This window comes from Mya arenaria, chromosome 10, assembly GCF_026914265.1.
Source record: "Mya arenaria isolate MELC-2E11 chromosome 10, ASM2691426v1".
Taxonomy (NCBI): Eukaryota; Metazoa; Mollusca; class Bivalvia; order Myida; family Myidae; genus Mya; species Mya arenaria.
In genome coordinates, this window is record NC_069131.1 from 43462702 (window position 1) to 43487245 (window position 24544).

Below are 24544 nucleotides of genomic sequence, written 5' to 3' on the forward strand. Positions count from 1 at the left end.
TAATACCTCTATAATTATCTGGGTTATTTACATCACCTTTATTTTTGTAAATAGGTAAAATGACGCCAGTACACCAGAGATCAGGCACTTTCCCTGATTCAAGAATAAGATTAAACAATTTACAATATATTGGTAACCGAGACGTAGGTGTGAAAATATTCATGACGGTTTGCGGCATGTCGCAAAATACCGTGCGTGTCAATGTAAGTGCAAATAATTAAAGTTATTTGTTTATGTATTAAAAAATTAATTGCTCAAGCTCTTTGGTATTGTATAAAACATGAATATTTTATTGATTAGATATCAATCCCGAATGGGAACAGAAATAATAACCTCAAAATGTCAAATGTTAGTTCCATCTGCTCTGGTCGACCAATTCAGAGAAGGACCCGGTATAAAATCTTACAATGTACAAATGTATGCAATTGTGGTTTTATATGTGTTTTGTGTGATCCATAAACGTAAAAGAAATTAATTTGACACAAATAATTCTTCTTTTGTTTCACTTTATTTTTCAATAATGAGTTTGCTGTTTTCACGACGAAAATATTTAACAAGACCGTTTAATTGTGGATATAAACATCGGACAATCCAACTCAAACGTGTTGGGATTGGTGATATTTTATGTAATTCGGATGAGTCGACTTTTCGTTATCTCAACTTTTTTCACTAGGCCCCGAAAAGGTCGACATAACGAGGTTCGACTGTATAAGCACCAATTACTTATAAACATAATATAAGTATAGACCATATTCATAATTCATTTATTATAACAAAATCTCTAACAAAGGTTTGCATAATAAGTAGAATTATACATGGCACTGGAGATAAAAATCCCCCGAAGTTTATAATTTTTTATTTTTTTTTTTAGAAATTTTACATCAGGCAATAATGACAAAGTAAGTGAAACCAAAGTATGTGAGTGAAACTGAATGTAAAGAAACAACTCCACAAGGGTGAAATGCCAAAAGGAAACTTACAAAAAGTGATCAATTAATTTGTAGTAATTATCAAAGGCAAAGAAATATTACTATTTTGGAAGGAAGAAATTAATAATATTTATTCTATTTTCTTATTGTCTGAAAGTCATCATGCTGATAGAATTAAGCACAATTTTTTAAAAGACTTTGGAGGAAGGAAAATTTAATTTAATTGTCTCGAAAACATATTTTGTTCTGCAAGTGGCATTACAGTATGACATGACAGTGTATCATAAGAATATGATAAATCATGAATAAAATAATTCTGTATCATGAAAAAGTTAAGAGGTTTTCAAAGCAAACGATATGTGAATACATTTTTTCATACTTGCGTCTAAAAATACTTTGCCAACTTAGACCTGCTAAAAAAAAATCCTCCTGAATACAACCAAAATCCCCCTGAATTTTCAGCCTTTTGAACAAATTCCCATGAATGGTCTCCAGAAAATATGGCATGTATGCACTGCTTCAGTAAAAAAAATGCAATACCTAAAACTTAGGTCAAAATCAGAATTCTGTAAAATGAACAAAGTTATAATATGGTAATGAAATGTCTGGCTATTAAGCAACAATACAATTAAAATACATTGAAATTGTAATATATATGATTTTACACTGGCTGCAAACACTAGCCCCAGTTTCTCAACAATCCTAATTACAGGATCAAGTTAAGCTCACTTATTTTATGTTGGGAATATTTATACATTTTTCTTCTCTTAAAGAGTTTAATTTGTTTTGTTTTTAAAGACAATCATGACAGTCATGATTTTACCAAGTTTTATCATGAATAGGCAATTAATAATTGTCTGAACAAGAAAAAACCTTCTTAATATAAAATATAAAAGGGGCATTACTCTGCCATTCCTGATGTGATTTATCCTGCGATAATTTTTTGCAGATATTATGGCCGCAGACACTGTCACAAAGTTTCATGATGATTGAATAATAAATACTTAACTTCTTATTTGCACAAGACATAAAACTACTACTTCGTAATGTACAAGCAGAATAAATTTATTTTTTAAGCGATTTACCTCACAAGTCATTTTGCCAACAAATATCGTCAACACATTTTATCATGATTGGATAATAAATATTTAAGTTATTGTCTGCTCAAAGTTTTGATGATGCAACAGATGCCAAATATCACCCCTATAAATTGCGTTTTCAAGCTACACAAAATTATGGAAAAGTTTATTTTTTTACAAAACACAATAATTCAAATTAATTAGTTCCTCGGCACAGCTTTTGCCCTCTGTATTTCTTCAGCCTCAGCAGTTTTCTCCTGCTTCAGTGTGACCTTGATCTTTGCCCAGTCCTTACGTGGGGATGGAGTAGCACCTTGGTACAGCGCACTATTGGCCACACTGCCCAGGCCAAACCCTGCACCTTGAAAATACCAGCTAAATTTTAATGTGAAAGTGAATTGTTATGCTGGGTGGGGAAAGTCCCACTGGTAAACTGGCCATGCTGCCTGATGTAACCCTAAACCATAGCATAGTTAAATATAACATGAACTGTGAAAATGAGTCATTACCCTGGGAGGGGAGAGTGGCCTGGTATGCAAGGCCACACTTCCCTCACAAAACCCAACACCTGAAATATATTGAATAAAAAAAATCATGATTGACTCAAATGCTGCAGGAGATGACATCAAGGCTAGTGCAATTACTCAGCTTTCTCTTAAAAAAAAAGTCATGTAAACTAGAATTCTGCTAATCAGATGCATCACTTATTTGATGATCCCATCATTTAATATTAAAGGTATATTAATATGAATGTAACGACAATCTGTTATACCTGCGCCTTGTCTCCGTGGTGCTGGGCACAGAGATTCAATATCATCTTCTTCCTGAAGATCTGACAGGTTCATTTGTCTCCCCTTCCCACCTAGAAAATGCATGAGCATTTTTAAACCTGAGCAATAGAAGCAGTTGGCAACCCTTGTTTAGAGGGCTCGTTGCAAGACAGACATAACTCCATGTAAAAGTAGAAGTTCTGGCGCCAGAAGGACGTAACTCCATATAAAAGTAGAACAAGTTCTGAAGCCAGACTGACATAATTACATATAAAAGTAGAAGTTCTGTCTGTTTTGTGCTGAACCCTCTGTCTTTTCTACACAAGTCAACAAAAGTACATAATTCAAAAACTATTTTTAAATAGCCCGAGGTATGAGACTAGTTATATGTATGTATATTTTCAAAGTGTATAATTATATGAATGAAGATTCATGTGAATATCCTTAACTGTTTTTGATCTACAGTCAAGGTTTAATTATCATCTAGATGCAATCACCCATGACACACAAGCTAACAAGAGTGACACACAGCAAACACCAAATGCACTATCAAAGCCAGAGTTGTGGGCCTTGCCCTGCCTTACATGTACATGTAATCTCTAGCAACATGTTTACCATGGTTAAAGTTTAAAGAGACTCGCTCATGTTTTTGGAGCAAAAATTAGTTTTCCCGGTAATGCATCTGAAAACACTTATTTTATTATAATTTTACTCTATGATATCGAAATTGCAGAAAAAATTCAGTTATAGCATAAAACAAGAGCTGTCACAGTATGTGTCGAATGCCCCCAAATGTGACATTGACCTATGAACAAGCTCAGTACATGAAAAGTTGATCTTGCCTTTATGTGTCAAATACATATGGCAATTTATTTTAAATTGCCACTGAACATAAAAAAATACCACCCATACTTGACAACCTACACTCTTATGTCCTTATATTCAGCATTCCATTGTGAATAAACACTAAGTGTATCTTTCACCTTAGAGGTAGGGACACGGGTGTTGCACGCGACACATCATCTTGGTATGTCAAACACATATGGCAAGTTATTTTAAAATCTGTCCATACAAGAAAAAGTTACAGCCCGGACACGACAACCTATACTCTATGTCCTTATATGCAGCATTCCATTGTGAATAGACACCGAAGTGTGACCTTGACCTTAGAGGTAGGGACACAGGTTTGCACGCGACATGTCGTCATGGTATGTCGAACACATGTGGAAAGTCATTCTAAAATCTGTCCATACAAGAGAAAGTTACAGCCCGGACACGACAACCTATACTCTGTGTCCTTATATACAGCATTCCATTGTGAATAGACACCTAAGTGTGACCTTGATCTTAGAGGTAGGGACACGGGTCTTGCACGTGACACGTCACCGTGGTATGTCGAACACATGTGGCAAGTCATTTTAAAATCTGTTCATACAAGAGAAAGTTACAACCCAGACACGACAACCTATACTCTATGTCCTTATATGCAGCATTCAATTGGGATTAGACATCTAAGTGTGACCTTGATCTTAGAGGTAGGGACACGGGTCTTGCATGCGACACATTTTCTTGGTATGTCAAACACATGTGGCAATTTATTTTTAATCTGTCCATACAAGAGAAAGTTACAGCCCAGACACGACAACCTATACTCTGTGTCCTTATATGCAGCATTCCATTGTGAATAAACACCTAAGTGTGACTTTGACCTTAGAGGTAGGGACACGGGTCTTGCACGCGACACATTGTCTTGGTATGTCAAACACATGTGGCAAGTTATTTTGAAATCTGTCCATACAAGAGAAAGTTACAGTCGGACACGGGAACCTATACTCTTATGTACTTATATGCAGCATTCCATTGTGAATAAACACTAAGTGTGACCTTGACCTTAGAGGTAGGGACACGGGTCTTGCACACGACATATTGTCTTGTTATGTCAGACACATGTGGCAAGTTATTTTGAAATCTGTCCATACGAGAGAAAATTACAGCCCGGACACCACAACCTATACTCTTATGTATTTATATGCAGCATTCCATTGTGAATAAACACTAAGTGTGACCTTGACCTTAGAGGTAGGGACACGGGTCTTGCACATGACACGTTGTCTTGGTATGTCGAACACATGTGGCAAGTTATTTTAAAATCTGTCCATACAAGGGAAAGTTACCGCCCGGACAGGAGTTACTGAGACCGACGGACGGACGGACTGTGCGATTTTAATATGCCCACCTTAGGGGGCATAAAAAATATTGGGGTTTTAGAGTCAAGAAAAAAATGAGAAAACAGCCAGCTAGTTCACACAGCCATCGGGACTAACAAAACTGGTGGATATGTTGAGCTGTTAAGGATACAATGATAACATCACGTGATAAAGTCAATCAACCAATCACACAACACCACAGCCGTTATTAATTTTCAATCACGTTTTAAACGCTAAAATTGTGGTCTTCAAACACGATATTTGAGCAAATATCAACATATGCTGAAGGGTTCCAGCTTTTGTTATTTTTGTTTAAACACTCCTTATTATTTGCTGTACTTTATTTTGTAATTAAAAAAAAGTGCATTTTACAAACCATGACCGATTCACTTTAAGAACAACCTAAATACACGCTACCCTCCTCCTGCAGTCCAAACTCCAAATTCCCAATCCTTTTCTTTAACTTTCTCCTATCAGTACTGATACTATTTTGAGAAAACCTGACTACAAACTGTGTTTTGATTTATTTATAACTAAGTGTTTAACAATTGGACAATTCCACAGTTCAGGCATGTAGCCTGGCTAGTAGGGAGGCAATCTTGCCAATACTAAAAAAGTTACTTTGCTAAAGTATTAGTTTGGCATCCAGACGCTGCCTTCCAAATGCCGATTTGATGTTTTAGTAAAGGGAAAATAAACAACCCTTGCTGTTTAATCCGTTTTATCAAAATGTATGATATTTCCCCGATAATTTTCCTCAAAACATGCAAATCTAACATAACAAGTAAATTTCAACCCAGCACTACCTTCTTCCTGCCAGCTATACTCCATACGGTCCTGAATGTTCTCCCCCTGCTGTTTAATCTGTATCCGTGACTTTCTCAGTGGCTCTCTCTTCTGGTGGCTTTCCCTAGTGTTCAACTTGGACCAGCTACGATGTGTCTATACAGAGAAAAGCATGCACATACTGTTACATCATCAGGTTGCATTACGCTTCATTTAAGGAATCTGTCACACAAATAAACTATTTCCCTGATAACTCCATTAATAATAATGATAAATGTTGATGTTTGGTGACCTCATATAATTTTGTCATCAATTATGAGGTAATTCATACTAATCCAAATTAAATAATCCTAAATGCATTAAACATAGAGGCTATTTGTTGATTTCAGTTAGTATCACACAAAGTAATGATCTGATGAGCTGATGACTTAGACTGGCAGTCCTACACCAGCTTGTGCAAACAGAGATTTTTTTTGAAGTTTATTATTTACTCATGTTTCACTTCAAACTTCAATCATTTCATCATCATTTAACAACAGACCTTGATTAATGCATTTATGTTTCAAATAATGAAAGTACATATACAAAACAAATTCAATTGAACAGCACATGAATTCATATTAATAAATATAACTAAATTACACTGGTTGCCAGTTACTGAATAAAATATTTGAAAAAACAAATTTGTTAACAAACAAATGTGGATTAACGATGTATCAAAAACAGTTTTCCAAGTTTGTTTCATTGTTGTCAATCACTCCCACTGTCAGAGATCAGTCTGATTCCCTTGTAGATGGGTTGTTTTCCAGCTGAAGAGTGAGTCAACAACAGCTTTGTAATTGACATTTGACGTGTTTCAGATTATTTATTTATTATTATTTATTTTAGTATATTCATTGACTTTGAAGGAAGATCATACTACAAATCAGACAGTTGGAAAATATTTTAAATAGGTGATATAACACAGGATTTATGTTGGAGCACATTTTTTTGTTTGCATTTATGCTTTACAAAAGAATACAGTTTCAAGAAAACATCTGATAAATAGGATTTCCATATCTCTAAAAAAATTGTTATTTCCAATTTTTTTTTACTTAATTTAAACTCATTCAAGCTTTTTTAATATCAAAATATTATTTTTGAAATCATTTTTCTGTTTAACAGCAAGGTTCTCAGTTTTGATCGAAGGGAAGTACATCCAATTGATTTTAAAAGTGTTTTTTAAAGTTGTTATTTTCATTCCTTAGTTTGTAGTGAAAATATCAACAGTTGTTATTTCACTGATTAAAGTCTATATTTCTCTGAAAACCATAAAAGTAAAACATATATTACAGTTCATATCATTGCTCCTTATTTCAATTGAATTTTTCATCTCTCATACCTTTCAAAACTAATTCTACTTGTTTGTTATGTTGTTTCAGGTATTTCAAAACCAAATCTTCTTGTTTGTTACAAAGTTTCAGGTATTTCAAAACCAAATCTTCTTGTTTGTTACGGTATGTTGTTTCAGGTATCTTTTTTATACATTCCTTTTCTCCGTTTTTCCAATGATACCAATTAAATATGGGGTCACCTGGTACCACATGTTTGTTTATCAGGTACATTGCGTCGATTCTTAATTTTAAGTTAGTTAAACACATCAGATTTTTTACAACAATTATAAAACAAATTATTTTAACATTACCATTTTTAACAAATAGCTATGAACTGATCAAGGGAATCATATTGACAATTTAACCCTATTGATGCATTCAATTTTTAAATTTGGAATAGATCTACAAAAAGTTCTGGATATTTAATCAAAATGCAAGACAATCGATTAAAAAAGACTAGGGATACAAAACTTTCCACAGCAAACTGACCAATGAAAAATAAAACATTTTTGTTACAAAAAATAATTTTCTCCCACCTCAGGTAAGTAGATCCAATAATTTAACCATGCTAGAAATTATTATCTTGCCCACGGGCGTAGATAAAATGCCCGTATGGAACTCCTTTTCAATGGTCAACACAATGTTATTACCTCCCTTGTTGAAGACTGTCGTCTGTAGCATCATGGAAACCTTGTCTTGTGGCAATATTTAGAACACTAATTAATTATTTCTCGCTTCAAATGTCACCATAAAACAGTTTTCACGCACCTTTCAAGAAATATTTCTTCACTCTCATTAGAACTATTTCAAGACCGTTTTGACTATTAACATAATCTAAATCACTGCGCGCATATCCATGACAACCACGAATTATTGCATATCCGTACGCAATTATTTTCACTAAGCACAAAAGAGTTCCAGCAAAAAATACATTTTTACTTAATTTTGTTTAGCTGAGGTGGGAGAAAAAGCATCTACCATAGCCGCTCGTGTAAGAGCTCGTGTCATCCAGACCCTCGCGCAGCGTGTTTTGCGGAAACTCTGTAAACCTCGTTTCCGCAAAACACCCTAACACTCTCAGCCATGGAGGACACTTATAATCTTAGCACATGTGAATAAAATATGAACTAAATTCAGCCCAACCCTGTCAGCAACCTCCTTTAACATCTGTTTCTCTGCTTCTTTTTCTTGGTGGTCTGCCAATGATAGCTGCACAAACTTGGCCTGGACATCACGCCGTACTGGGTTGAAAAAAAATGGTTCAATATAGCGTCACCCCCAATTCTTGCACTGAGTTGAAAATACAGTTGAAACTCGTTGGCTCGATATCTCATGGCTCGAACCAAATTAAAAGGACCAATTTTTATTTACTCTTTGTTCATATAAATTTCGATCAGATGGCTCGATATTTTTAGGGTCGATATTTTTCCACGCTCGAAGTCGTTTTCGCGGTCCCAAACAAGAATTTCACACTTTGATTTGTTTGCTTGGGTCGATGTCATTTTTGCGGGTTCAGTTAAGAATCTCACACCTTGATTTGTTTGATTGGCTTCATTTAGCACAAGGCGCTAATCGATTAAAATTGCTTGACTGATTATTAATAATAATTATTATCGAATTTAAATGGTTTAACAGTTTGAATAAACATACCATCGCTTTAAGTTCTGTCTCTAATTGTTATCCATCCCTAAATTACTATGCATTTTGATATAACTTTTAAGCTATGTTTGTGTTACCCACTGTTTACAATTGCTTGTTTTCGCATAAATATATTTTTATTATAAATATAAAAATAAAATGATATTTTCTAATAATCGAATAAGTCATATTACGAAATTTAGGGTGCGTAACTATGCCCAATAAATACTCTTCCTTCTCTTGAGGAGATAGCATAGCCAATAACAAACGAGGTTAATAAGACTTTATGTAACAAATGAAAAAATAACATTTTGTAAGCAATCCAGCTTGGCTCAATATTCTCATGGCTCGAAGTACTTTGGCCCGTCCCTAGAATATCGAGCCATCAAGTTTCGACTATATTTTTTATAGGTGATAAGAGATGCAAACCAATTCAACAAAATTAATATTCAGCATTATACAAAACCCACTTCTTCAGGGTCTGTCATGGCTCCTAACCAGGTATAGACACCAGGGTATATAAGATACTGGTAACATCTAGTTGGAAGTCCTACCATCAGGGTCTGTCATGGCATCCAGGGACGTGGCCATGGGCCCTCCAACCTCTTGTAGGATAAAAGGCTGGTAACATCTAGTAGGAAGTCCTACCATCGGGGTCTGTCATGGCCTCTGTGGCGGGTACAGACACCAGGCAGAGCCAGCCAGGCGTGTCCCAGGGCCCTCCACCCTGGTATAGTATGAGATACTGGTAACATGTAGTAGGTCTTACCTTCAGGGTCTGTCATGGCCTCTACGGGGTACACAGACACCAGGCAGAGCCAACAGGGAGTGTCCCAGGACCCCCCACCCTCGTGTAGGATAGAGGCTAGTACCATCTAGTAGGAAGTCTTACCTTCAGGGTCTGTCATGGCCTCCAGGGCAGGTACAGACACAAGGCAGAGCCAACAAGGTGTGTCCCTCGGCCCTCCACCCTCATGTAGAAATGAGAGACTGGTGATGGCCAACTGTTGGAGTCGTTCAGTGTCGAGATTGCCTGCACGTAGATATAGGCCGATGTGGCTCTTGTATTCCTCCATGTCAAATATCTGCATTTAAGATCAAAGTAGTGTAGATAACTGGTAACTGCTTAGATTGTCTAGATTCATGGTCCTGGGTAAATACATCAACTTTTTACTGAAACTGGTAAAATGGAGAACAAAATATTGACAACAGACATACTTTTATCATAAGCACTGCAGAAACAAGCATGGACTTATATTCAAACCAGCTTTAAGGGGAGCTTGCCCTCCAGCACTATAACTTCCCTAGATAGGCGATGATTTGCTAGATTCCTGTAGTGGCTGACAAAGACTAAAATAGTTTCCTAACAGGAAAAATTAAATGACTTGTGAGTATAAAATACAGACCTTAACAGACTGTTCATATGGTAGTCTTCCCTCTCGGACAATAACTTCTCCGGACAAACAATGGTTGGCCGGATCCCTGTACCCCTGAACAATCACATCATTCTTGCCCAAGCGCATGGCTGACACACTCCCATCTGGTTCCTTTGTTAACTGTAAACCCTGAAATTTGTTCAGCTTGTTAATTATAAGTATTTTCATTTGACTAGTCTTTTATTTAGAGAAAACTTGCTGTTCATACTATATAACATGATATGCAGGGCTCGAATTTAGCACTTGCACACTCGCAAAATGCGAGTCAAAATTGAAAAAATGCCAGTTGAATTTATATACACTCGCAAAAAATTGTGAGTTCAAAATTTGCAGAAAATATGCAATCCTTGAAATAGATACGTACATAATCAGTGATCAATTCCTGCACACTGGTTATAAAACTAATTTTAGAAATGCCTACTTTCGTTTTCGGATAAACACACAAAAATTGATGACATAGATTAGCGTTATGCGCACAGGCAGGTACTTAATTGTTACTATGTGGCAGGTACTCGTTACTATATAGGTTTGTAAACTGGTCTTTCAAATTCGTTCCAGTTTTGGCGGCGGTATTTAGTGATAATCGTATCGAGACACAGTCTGTATAATGATGACAAGCAAAAAGATTTTTTACGCGTGTTGATATAAAATCGCTGATAACGATGATCAATCAGTTCCCAAAAAGAAGCCAAAATGAAAAAAATCCGTCCATTAAAATGTTTAGAAGTGGAAGAGGGGTTGAACATTAAATTGACCATCAACACAGATGACAAAAGGAACATTTTCAAAATATTTTGCACAGACCAAGACTGGCCTGATTGGTCAGTGTTACATATATGATGATATCGTTTAATGTACAGTTACATGATAATTCATTAAAACAATTAAACTATACCTTAAATCATTGTTTTCCACGCACAATATATTTTTCCTAGCAAAAACAAAGATTTGCCTTAAAAAAAAAGAGTGAGTGTCTGGTTTTGCGAGTTGAAAATTTCAGCACTTGCAGAAATTTGCGAGTATCAAAATAAGCTAAATTCAAGCCCTAATGATATGGGTAATGATATCACCATTCATTCAATACTGCAGTCTGAATGGATTACCATGACATTCTTTAACCAATAATATATGACATTACAAATATTGTTCATAACGTCTTGCATACTAGACAAGTGTTTCTGTCATGTGACCAGTGCTGGAAATCAATATTCCAGCACCATGGAAGAGGAGTCTCACTCAACAGCCCAAGAGTTGAAAATATACCGGTATCTATGTATAATTTTATGTAATATAATTTATAAAGTTATATAACAATAGGCCCAAGAGGGCCTATGTTCTACTGGCATGGCTCTTGTGGTCATTTTCAATCCAGAGCATGTACGTATGAGTAATAGGCAACAAATATATAGTTCACTTTTTGTGTTTGGGTTAGCTGAAAACGCTGCATTTTCAACATCTGAGGACAGAAAGTTTTGTAAGCAGATTAGTTGCATGAACTACTTTAATATGTGCCAAGTAAAGGTAATCTGAGGGTAAAAAACATTTGCTTTCAAAACTGTACTCATGGTCAAAATTCCATTTCTGTAGCTTTAAAAATAAAAAAAGTTGGTCAAATGGTCAAAGTCAAGGACATCCGAGGACAACATTGACGCTTGTTTGCAAAACTGTACACATGGTCAAAATTTCATTGATGTAGCTTTAAAAAATAAAAAGGAAGTCAAAGGGGTGGGACCAGCTTTTGCTCAATTTCAAATGTTTTGCTAGACTGTCATCATATGATGCTCCACAAGAAATATCAAACATATGGGCCTTGTGGTTTGAAACAAGAAGATTTTGAAAATATTTCTTAAATAAGTCTTTCGGAAACTTGTGACCCCCATGGCAGTGCCAGTTTTGACCCAAGGGGCATAATTTGAACAACCATGGTAGTAGACCACTTAATTAAGCCTTGTTCAAAATAGCAAGGATCTGCATAGCTGTTTCAGACAAAAAGGTTGTTAACATTTCCAAATTTAAGTATACCAAACCTGTGAACCCGGGGGCGTGGCCAGTAATGAACCCGGGGGCGTGGCCAGTAATGACCCCGGGGGCATAATTTGAACAAACATTCACAAGCAATTGTGACTTTACATGTAAACTTGGCTAAAAATAGACTTCACTCATGTAGACTTGGCTAAAAATAGACTTAGCTAAAAAAGCATTTTTTCATATTTTCAAGACCCATAATCTAGGCATGCATGGACAGATCTGGCTGGTTTTCAAAAGCAACCGAGCTCTAATGGATATCTAAATACTGTACAAGTTTCATCGAAATAAAATTAAAACTGAAGACTGTATCGTGTTCACAAGCAATTTTTTAAAGACACACTGACGCACATACTACGTACACATTACCATTGCATGTAGTAGAGCTAAAAATCAAATAATTCTTTTAAACAAATTACGTTTTAAAAAAATATCAAATTCCATAAAGCAATACACATGAACTGGAAATTATGATCTGTGATTACCATGACGTCAGTAAAAAATATGTGTGCACGTTTTGGTGAAATGTACAGAAACAAGCAAGTCTTATAATAATTTTCCATGTGTGCCCTCGGGTCAGATTTTCCCATCCGAACCAAAAACATATGAAACATAAATTATATACCACAACATGATCTGCCCAAATGTCAGGGCATTGAGGACAGTATTCTACAGTGATGGTATGTGTATACATAGTTGCATAGATTCCTACCTTTCCGATAAATGTTCTGGCTTGTTCAGTGATCTCATCTCTCTCAGGACTGTTGAACACTCCCAAACCAACACTGTTAACATACATCAATAAGGGTGCATAAGTCAATAATAAATCCACTATTAAGGATGAGCAATTTTGATAAACTGATATATTGTGACAGGGAACAGAAGTGGTACATAGGGATATATGGAGTCAATCATATGGACATTTTCTTTTGTGTTCTATGACATTTGATATTTTCTTTTGAGTTCTATGATATCTGTTTTGCCATTTTTAATGTATTTTAATATTTCCTAATAGCTATTAACCTTGACATTATTATTATACTAAATGAAATAATAATGTCTTTTTATGCAGATAATTTTTATGAAGCAGTTTTGGAAAATGCTCCCTTAATTAAACTGTACAATGTTTGAGAATTTTTTGAGAGTATTTTTTTTTCGTCTCCACATGAACTCCTATATCTTAATGGTAACACGTACAATTGGTGTAACCATTCTATAACAACCGTTCGGATGAATTGCAACGCTCATCACTTATACCATATACTATTTATTGAACTTGTTCTTGACAAAATGGTACAAAAAAGTCATCCGGAACCTTCATGATTGAATTTATTCATGTGCAGTAAAAAGCATGTGTATAATCTCAATAGCTTGAGTTGTTGGTGCCATAAGTATTATTAGTCTTATAGTTTTAAACTTTTCTGTATGTACTGGATAGTTCTGATATTTTCACAGTGTTAATAATCCGTCATAATTGACACTTTTTACAAATAGGGCATTCTTTTTACTGGTTGACAGAATGATGGTTTCAATTAATCAAATTTAAAACTCTGTCATTAGTTGATTTAATGATTAAGTGCAACATTCTGTCACTTCTGTAATGTTTATCATTCAGTTCTTGAAAGTTAAAGAACTGCAATCAATCTCCCTGTTATGAACTTGCTGTTTAAACCTATCATTAGGGCATAATGTCATATCTTTAGGGCATAATGTCATATCTTTAGGGCATAATGTCATATCTTTAGGGACATAATGTCGTATCTTTAGGGCATAATGTCGTATCTTTAGGGCATAATGTTGTATCTTTAGGGACATAATGGCATATCTTTAGGGACATAATGTTGTATCATTAGGGCATAATGTCATATCTTTAGGGCATAATGTCGTATCTTTAGGGCATAATGTCATATCTTTAGGGACATAATGTCGTATCTTTAGGGCATAATGTTGTATCTTTAGGGACATAATGTCATATCTTTAGGGCATAATGTTGTATCTTTAGGGCATACTGTCATATATTTAGGGACATAATGTCATATGTTTAGGGCATAATATTGTATCTTTAGGGACATAATGTTGTATCTTTAGGGACATAATGTCGTATATTTAGGACATAATGTTGTATCTTTAGGGACATAATGTCATATCTTTAGGGCATAATGTTGTATCTTTAGGGACATAATGCCATATCTTTAGGGACATAATGTCGTATCATTAGGGCATAATGTCATATCTTTAGGGCATAATGTCGTATCTTTAGGGACATAATGTCGTATCTTTAGGGCATAATGTTGTATCTTTAGGGACATAATGGCATATCTTTAGGGACATAATGTTGTATCATTAGGGCATAATGTCATATCTTTAGGGCATAATGTCGTATCTTTAGGGACATAATGTCATATCTTTAGGGCATAATGTTGTATCTTTAGGGACATAATGCCATATCTTTAGGGACATAATGTTGTATCATTAGGGCATAATGTCATATCTTTAGGGCATAATGTCGTATCTTTAGGGACATAATGTCATATCATTAGGGCAAAATGTTGTATCTTTAGGTACATAATGTCGTATCTTTAGGGCATAATGTCATATCTTTAGGGACATAATGTTGTATTTTTAGGGCATAATGTCATATCTTTAGGGACATAATGTCGTATCTTTAGGGCATAATGTTGTATCTTTAGGGACATAATGTCGTATCTTTAGGGCATGACTGTGACATAATTGAACACTATTTTAGACAAACCTTCAAAATAAAAAAAACATGCCAAGCCAGCAAGGACAAATAAGCACATTACCTTTAGAATTATTCCTATATATATACCATAAATTTACAACCCTCAATACATAAAACATAGCTAGAAAGTGTTCATACTCTGGACTTCAAGTCAGAATTTATTACACTACTGTACCTTTGTTATTTATAAAAAATAATGGCGGTTTTTCATGACTGTGACATCTAAATGATACAAATCATTATGCGCATCTTAAAATGCTGATGATATATCCTGACTTGTCGCCATACTTTTTTGCAAATAATACCCATCCCTATTTGTTATGCCATACATTGATTAATGAACAGTTGACATAATCAAGCATAAGCTTAAACATTTCAGCATTTTTCATTAACCCTTTACTGCATTAATGTGCAAAATGCACCTTTAACTATTCCCGTATGATAGTAAAACATAATTTAACTCTCATATTGTGATGACTAGTATCATTGATTACAGACTTTGTGGATACAGTGTATTTGTGGAATGTTGGAACTTGAATGATCTTAAATAAGGTATTATCCAGTTTTAGTTTATACTAATTTATTTTAGTTTGATTGTGATAAAAGCCGATAGCTTGATAGAAACAGGCACTGATATGACTTTTTTGAGTTGCCTCTTGGGTGAGAGGTGGACACCTATACCAATAGAATAATCTCTCCCTAGAGGGATTGAACCCACAACCTCTTGGGTGAGAGGAGAACACCTATACCAATAGACTGATCTCTCCCTGGGGGGATGAACCCACAATCTCTTGGGTGAGAGGTGGACACATATACCAATAGAATGATCTCTCCCTAGAGGGATGAACCCACAACCTCTTGGGTGAGAGGAGAACACCTATACCAATAGAATGATCTCTCCCTGGGGGGATCAAACCCACAACCTCTTGGGTGAGAGGTGGACACCATACCAATAGACTGATCTCTCCCTAAAGGGATTGAACCCACAATCTCTTGGGTGAGAGGTGGACACCTATACCAATAGAATAATCTCTCCCTAGAGGGATTGAACCCACAACCTCTTGGGTGAGAGGAGAACACCTATACCAATAGAATGATCTCTCCCTGGGGGGATAAACCCACAATCTCTTGGGTGAGAGGTGGACACCTATACCAATAGAATGATCTCTCCCTAGAGGGATGAACCCACAACCTCTTGGGTGAGAGGAGAACACCTATACCAATAGAATGATCTCTCCCTAGAGGGATTGAACCCACAACCTCTTGGGTGAGAGGAGAACACCTATACCAATATAATGATCTCTCCCTAGAGGGATGAACCCACAACCTCTTGGGTGAGAGGTGGACACCTATACCAATAGAATGATCTCTCCCTAGAGGGATGAACCCACAACCTCTTGGGTGAGAGGTGGACACCTATACCAATAGAATGATCTCTCCCTAGAGGGATGAACCCACAACCTCTTGGGTGAGAGGTGGACACCTATACCAATAGAATGATCTCTCCCTAGAGGGATTGAACCCACAACCTCTTGGGTGAGAGGAGAACACCTATACCAATAGAATGATCTCTCCCTAGAGGGATTGAACCCACAACCTCTTGGGTGAGAGGAGAACACCTATATCAATAGAATGATCTCTCCCTAGAGGGATGAACCCACAACCTCTTGGGTGAGAGGAGAATACCTATACCAATAGAATGATCTCTCCCTAGAGGGATTGAACCCACAACCTCTTGGGTGAGAGGAGAACACCTATACCAATAGAATGATCTCTCCCTAGAGGGATTGAACCCACAACCTCTTGGGTGAGAGGAGAACACCTATACCAATAGAATGATCTCTCCCTAGAGGGATAAACCCACAACCTTTTGGGTGAGAGGTGGACACCTATACTAATCTCCCTGGGGGGATTGAACCCACAACCTCTTGGGTGAGAGGAGAACACCTATACCAATAGAATGATCTCTCCCAAGAGGGATGAACCCACAACCTCTTGGGTGAGAGGTGGACACCTATACCAATAGACTAATCTCCCTGGGGGGATCAAACCCACAACCTCTTGGGTGGGAGGTGGACACCTATACCAATAGAATGATCTCTCCCTAAAGGGATTGAACCCACAACCTCTTGGGTGAGAGGTGGACACTTATACCAATAGACTAATCTCCCTGGGGGGGATTGAACCCACAACCTCTTGGGTGAGAGGAGAACACTTATACCAATAGAATGATCTCTCCCTAGAGGGATGAACCCACAACCTCTTGGGTAAGAGGTGGACACCTATACCAATAGACTAATCTCCCTGGGGGGATCAAACCCACAACCTCTTGGATGAGAGGTGGAAACCTATATCAATAGAATGATCTCTCCCTGGGGGGATTGAACCCACAACCTCTTGGGTGAGAGGTGGACACCTATACCAATAGACTAATCTCCCTGGGGGGATCAAACCCACAACCTCTTGGGTGAGAGGTGAAAACCTATACCAATAGAATGATCTCTCCCAGGGGGATTGAACCCACAACCTCTTTGGTGAGAGGTGGACACCTATACCAATAGAATGATCTCTCCCTGGGGGGATTGAACCCACAACCTCTTGGGTGAGAGGTGGAAACCTATACCAACAGAATGATGTCTCCCTGACGGGATCGAACCCACAACCTTTTGGGTGAGAGGTGGACACCTATACCAATAGAATGATCTCTCCCTAGGGGGATCGAACCCACAACCTCTTGGGTAAGAGGTGGACACCTATACCAATAAATTAATCTCTCCCTAGGGGGATTGAACCCACAAGCTCTTGGGTGAGAGGAAAACACCTATACCAATAGAATGATCTCTCCCTGAGAGGATCAAACCCAAAACCTCTTGGGTGAGAGGTGGACACCTATACCAATAAATTAATCTCTCCCTAGGGGGATTGAACCCACAACCTCTTGGTTGAGAGGAGAACACCTATACCAATAGACTGATCTCTCCTTGGGGGGATCAAACCCACAACCTCTTGGGTGAGAGGTGGACACCTATACCAATAGACTGATCTCTCCCCAGGGGGGATCAAACCCACAACCTCTTGGTTGAGAGGTGGACACCTATAGCAATAGAATGATCTCTCCCTGGGGGGATTGAACCTACAACCTCTTGGGTGAGAGGTGGACACCTATACCAATAGAATGATCTCTTCCCAGAGGGATTGAACCCACAACCTCTTGGGTGAGAGGTGGACACCTATACCAATAGACTGATCCCTCCATAGGGGGATCGAACCCACAACCTTTTGGGTGAGAGGTGGACACCAGAAGAATAGTCTGATCTCTCCCTGTGGGGATTGAACCCACAACTCCTTTGGTGAGAGGTGGACACCTATACCAATAGAATGATCTCTCCCTGGTGGGATCAAACCCACAACCTCTTGGGTGAGAGCTGGAAACCTATACCAATAGAATGATCTCTCCCTAGGGGGATCGAACCCACAACCCCTTGGTTGAGAGGTGGACACCTATACCAATAGAATGATCTCTCCCTGGGGGGATTGAACCCACAACCTCTTGGTTGAGAGGTGGACACCTATACCAATAAAATGATCTCTCCCTGGTGGGATCGAACCCACAACCTCTTGGTTGAGAGATGGAAACCTATACCAATAGAATGATCTCTCCTTAGGGGGATCGAACCCACAACCTCTTGGTTGAGAGGTGGACACATATACCAATAGACTGATCTCTCCCTGGGGGGATTGAACCCACAACCTCTTGGGTGAGAGGTGGACACCATACCAAAAGACTGATCTCTCCCTGGTGGGTTCAAACCCACAACCTCTTGGGTGAGAGGTGGACACCTAAACCAATAGATTGATCTCTCCCTGGGGGGATTGAACCCACAACCTCTTGGGTGAGAGGTGGACACCATACCCATAGACTGATCTCTCCCTGGGGGGATTGAACCCACAACCTCTTGGGTGAGAGGTGGACACCATACCAAAAGACTGATCTCTCCCTGGTGGGTTCAAACCCACAACCTCTTGGGTGAGAGGTGGACACCTAAACCAATAGATTGATCTCTCCCTGGGGGGATTGAACCCACAACCTCTTGGGTGAGAGGTGGACACCATACCCATAGACTGATCTCTCCCTGGGGGGATTGAACCCACAACCTCTTGGGTGAGAGGTGGACACCATACCAATAGACTGATCTCTCCCTGGCAGGTTCAAACCCACAACCTCTTGGGTGAGAGGTGGACACCTATACCAATAGACTGATCTATCCCTGGGGGGATTGAACCCACAACCTCTTTGGTGAGAGGTGGAAACCTATACCAATAGACTGATCTCTCCCTGGGGGGATTGAACCCACAACCTCTTGGGTGAGAGGTGGACACCTATACCATTAGACAGATCTCTCCCTGGGGGGATTGAACCCACAACCTCTTGGGTGAGAGGTGGACACATATACCAATAGACTGATCTCTCCCTGGGGGGATTGAACCCACAACCTCTTGGGTGAGAGGTGGACACATATACCAATAGACTGATCTCTCCCTGGGGGATTGAACCCACAACCTCTTGGGTGAGAGGTAGACACATATACCAATAGACAGATCTCTCCCTGGGGGGATTGAACCCACAACCTCTTGGGTGAGGGGTGGAAACCTATACGAATAGACTGATCTCTCCCTTGGGGGATTGAACCCACAACCTCTTGGGTGAGAGGTGGACACCATACCAATAGAATGATCTCTCCCTGGTGGGATTGAACCCACAACCTCATGGGTGAGAGGTGGACACCATACCAATAGACTGATCTCTCCCTGGGGGAATCGAACCCACAACCTCTTGGTGAGAGGTGGACACCTATACCAACAGAATGATCTCTCCCTAGGGGGATTAAACCCACAACCTCTTGGGTGAGAGGTGGACACCTATACCAATAGAATGATCTCTCCCTGGGTGAATTGAACCCACAAACTCTTGGGTGAGAGGTGGAAACCTATACCAATAGAATGATCTCTCCCTGGGGGGATTGAACCTACAACCTCTTGGGCAAGAGGTGGACACCTATACCAATAGACTGATCTCTCCCCAGGGGGAATCGAACCCACAACCTCTTGGGTGAGTGGTGGACACCATACCAATAGAATGATCTCTCCCTGGGGGAATCGAACCCACAACCTCTTGGGTGAGAGGTGGACACCTATACCAATAAAATGATCTCTCCCTGGGGGGATTGAACCCACAACCTCTTGGGTGAGAGGTGGACACCTATACCAATAGACTGATCTCTCCCTGGGGGGATTGAACCCACAACCTCTTGGGTGAGAGGTGGAAACCTATACCAATAGACTAATCTCTCCCCAGGGGGAATCGAACCCACAACCTCTTGGGTGAGTGGTGGACACCATACCAATAGACTGATCTCTCCCTGGGGGGATTGAACCCACAACCTCTTGGGTGAGAGGTGGAAACCTATACAAATAGACTGATCTCTCCCCAGGGGGGATTGAACCCACAACCTCTTGGGTGAGAGGTGGACACATATACCAATAGACTGATCTCTCCCTGGGGGGATCAAAACCACTACCTCTAGGGTGAGAGGTGGACACCATACCAAATGACTGATCTCTCCCTGGTGGGTTCAAACCCACAACCTCTTGGGTGAGAGGTGGACACCTATACCAATAGAATGATCTCTCCCCAGGGGGATTGAACCCACAACCTCTTGGTTGAGGGGTGGACACCTTTACCAATAGATTGATCTCTCCCTGGGTGGATCTACCCACAACCTCTTGGGTGGGAAGTGGACACCTATACTAATAGACAGATCTCTCCTTGGTGGGATCAAACCCACTACCTCTTGGGTGAGAGGAGGACACCTTTACCAATAAACAGATCTCTCCCTGGGGGGATCAAACCCACAACCTCTTGGGTGAGAGGTGGACACCATACCAATAGACTGATCTCTCCCTAGGGGGATTGAACCCACAACCTCTTGGGTGAGAGGTGGAAACCTTTACCAATAGACTGATCTCTCCCTGGGGGGATTGAACCCACAACCGCTTGGGTGAGAGGTGGACACATATACCAATAGAATGATCTCTCCCCAGGGGGATTGAACCCACAACCTCTTGGGTGAGAGGTGGACACATATACCAATAGAATGATCTCTCCCTGGGGGGATTGAACCCACAACCTCTTGGGTGAGAGGTGGAAACCTTTACCAATTGACAGATCTCTCCCTGGGGGGATCAAACCCACAACCTCTTGGGTGAGAGGTGGACACCTATACCAATAGACTGATATCTCCCTAGGGGAATCGAACCCACAACCTCTTGGGTGAGAGGTGGACACCTATACCAATAGACAAATCTCTCCCTTGGGGGATCAAACCCACAACCTCTTGGGTGAGAGGTGGACACCTATACCAATAGAATGATCTCTCCCTAGGGGGATTGAACCCACAACCCCTTTGGTGAGAGGTGGACACCTATACCAATAGACAGATCTCTCCCTGGTGGGATCAAACCCACAACCTCTTGGGTGAGAGGTGGACACCTATACCAATAGACTGATCTCTCCCTGGTGGGATCAAACCCACTACCTCTTGGGTGAGAGGTGGACACATATACCAATAGACTGATCTCTCCCTGGGGGGATCAAACCTACCACCTCTTGGGTGAGAGGTGGACACATATACCAATAGACAGATCTCTCCCTGGGGGGATCAAACCTACAACCTCTTGGGTGAGAGGTGGACACCATACCAATAGACTGATCTCTCCCTGGGGGTTCAAACCCACAACCTCTTGTGTGAGAGGTGGACACCTATACCAATAGACTGATCTCTCCCTGGGGGAATCGAACCCACAACCTCTTGGGTGAGTGGTGGACACCATACCAATAGAATTATCTCTCCCTGGGGGAATCGAACCCACAACCTCTTGGGTGAGAGGTGGACACTTATACCAATAGACAGATCTTTCCCTGGGGGGATTAAACCCACAAACTCTTGGGTGAGAGGTGGACACCATACCAATAGACTGATCTCTCCATGGTGGGATCGAACCCACAACCTCTTGGGTGAGAGGTGGACACCATACCAATAGACTGATCTCTCCCTGGGGGAATCAAACCCACAACCTCTTGGGTGAGTGGTGGACACCATACCAATAGACTGATCTCTCCCTGGGGGGATTGAACCCACAACCTCTTGGGTGAGAGGTGGACACCATACCAATAGACTGATCTCTCCCTGGGGGAATCAAACCCACAACCTCTTGGGTGAGAGGTGGACACATGCAGACAACTTTGAACCTTTAACCCAGTTTAGACAATGACAAGCAGACACGTTCAACTGAACGTAGGCTCACAAGTATGGGCATGGTAACAAACTTATAAAGCCTATATGTATCATGGAATTTAATTATGTATAATCTACACAAATCTATATTAATTTACATGAACAGTAATTTAGTTGGTGCAATTTACTGCCTTTGGAAGGCTGTTTCCCCTCACAAAAAGGAAGCATATTTTCCCCAAAATTCTCAATACATTATCGATATATTTGAGGATATTTTTGGAAAATAAAAGCATTTCTTGAAAAACAAACAAGATCTTCACAAGACCAACTTTAACACAGTATATTGCATACATAACAAATCAAAACATGTATGTTTCTTATTATACAAGTTCATTTGCATGATTCTGTATTTTTATAAAGTGTAAGATAACTATAAGCAAGTAGGATTTTCTTGGATGTGTTCTAACAGAGGCCAGAAGAAATAGTAATTGGCAACACCAAATACCTTGGGCGAGTGGAGGTAACCTACAGCAGCAAGGACCACTGGTAATACAGTCCCTGAGGGGGTTTCTGTGTGCATGAAAGGTCCCCTCATTATTATTGCTGATTTTGTTAGAGGAAGGGCTCAGGAGCTAGAAAAATGAGGGTGATCGTGTCGCATCATGGTCATAACTGAAAAATCCAAGATGGCGGCCAAGATGGCCGCCAAATTTTAAAGGATCAGCATTAGCAACAATTCAGTAATTTACAAACGGATTTTCTGTACATGTTAGGTTTATTTATCATTTTTCTTCAAGATAGTACATGGGAAAAACTAATTAATCACACTTAAAGTAGAAAAAATACATTATTTCCTATTTTTTATCCAAAAATCTGCCCCTAAAAAGTAACAATAGCGCCAAAAGTTACAAACTACTTGCAAGATGTATGCTAAACTAATGGTTATGTTTGTTAATGTGATCAATTTAAATGTTGAGATGATATTAGGTCACATTTGATATAAATATCTTGATCAATTGTGTACTTTAAAGCTTTAAAAAGTGGGTGGGGTATTTTGACATGAAAATGAGCCAAATTTCAATTAAGCGTAATAAGTGACATGTCACTGTTTTAGGACATACTTTTCTTAACGAGTGTTTGTTTTGTTATTTTCAACATGATTTGACATAGAATCAATTAATTTTCATTTAATTAATTTTCATTTAATTTTAATTAAGAACACATTATAATTTTTACAATTTATTACACGCTTTGAAGAAGAGAAAAAATACCCCTAAAATGATGAATTGTTTTAGGATTACATTAAACTATAATTATGTATTTTGCAAAATGCATGCAAACAAAACCATGCATTGCCTTTTTATCAACTCGAGTTATATTTTGAAAATGAAAAGAAACTGTAGGTAATTCGCATTTGTAAATCGCAAAAAGTGGGTGGGGTAATTTAATTTAAAAATTGCCTTAATTCAATTAACCAGGAATATGTTCCGTTTCGGCATCTTATTTATTCTTGTTCAATTGGAGTGCCCTTTTCCATATTTCATATCGATTGTGCGTAAAATAGAATACGTATAAAACAAAAAAGTTTCTAGTACAACTTCTTGTCATAATTTCCAATACATGTAGAAATCAAAATTATTTATAAGTGAAATATAACCAAAATCGTAGTTAATTCAAAATTTTTATGTCTTATTGTATCAGTCATAATCTCCTGGGTTATGATATTGTGCAATACTGGCTCAGGTTTTACTGTTGCTTAAACTGGATTTCATACATCTGTACATAGGCTAATGTACATCGTCAGTAACATTTGCTTCTCTTGCTAAGGTTTCAAACCACTGAACTCAAAAGTGATTGTTTATTCGTGGTAATACGGCTTTGAACCACTGAGCTCGCCTTGGATACTACTGACTGACATCATCTCATGTTATATTATGTTCCACTGTGCTACTCTTCCAATAATACTTCCGCTGCTTTTTCTGTAACCTGTGTATTGTCTGTTCATCACCAACAGCTTTAAACTTTCCTGGAGTTCTCTTGACAACAAACTGTCCTTGCTGGAATTTTTCATGGACTTTCAATGCTGTCTCTGGATTTCTGCTGTTTCTCGTGTCTTCAAGGTACACAGAGCCCCAATGAAGGTAACTGATATTATCAAACTGGGCAGAAAATGGAAGCATTGACTGAACTGTGCTTAGGTGTAGTGACCAGTTTCATCCACGATCTGCCCTGACTAGGGTTTTCAGTAATGATACTTTATTGA

At 39.0% G+C, this 24544-nt stretch overlaps 1 protein-coding gene across 7 annotated transcripts in view; it reads right to left on the minus strand.

The window, feature by feature from the left end:
- Positions 1–745: 745 nt before the first annotated feature.
- The window catches only part of LOC128204272 (myosin-IIIb-like), an 87253-nt gene continuing 63454 nt past the window's right edge, over positions 746–24544 (minus strand). For 6 of the 7 annotated variants that reach the window (XM_052905680.1, XM_052905677.1, XM_052905679.1 and 3 more), the window contains 7 exons: positions 12956–13028; positions 10189–10347; positions 9675–9867; positions 8288–8385; positions 5792–5927; positions 2781–2870; positions 746–2369 (listed from right to left, as the gene is read on the minus strand). In XM_052905680.1, coding sequence (XP_052761640.1) covers positions 2209–2369; positions 2781–2870; positions 5792–5927; positions 8288–8385; positions 9675–9867; positions 10189–10347; positions 12956–13028 — 910 coding nt within the window. In that variant the 3' untranslated portion in view covers positions 746–2208. The remainder of the gene's footprint in view (positions 2370–2780; positions 2871–5791; positions 5928–8287; positions 8386–9674; positions 9868–10188; positions 10348–12955; positions 13029–24544) is intronic. The other variant, XM_052905682.1, reaches the window with a different exon arrangement.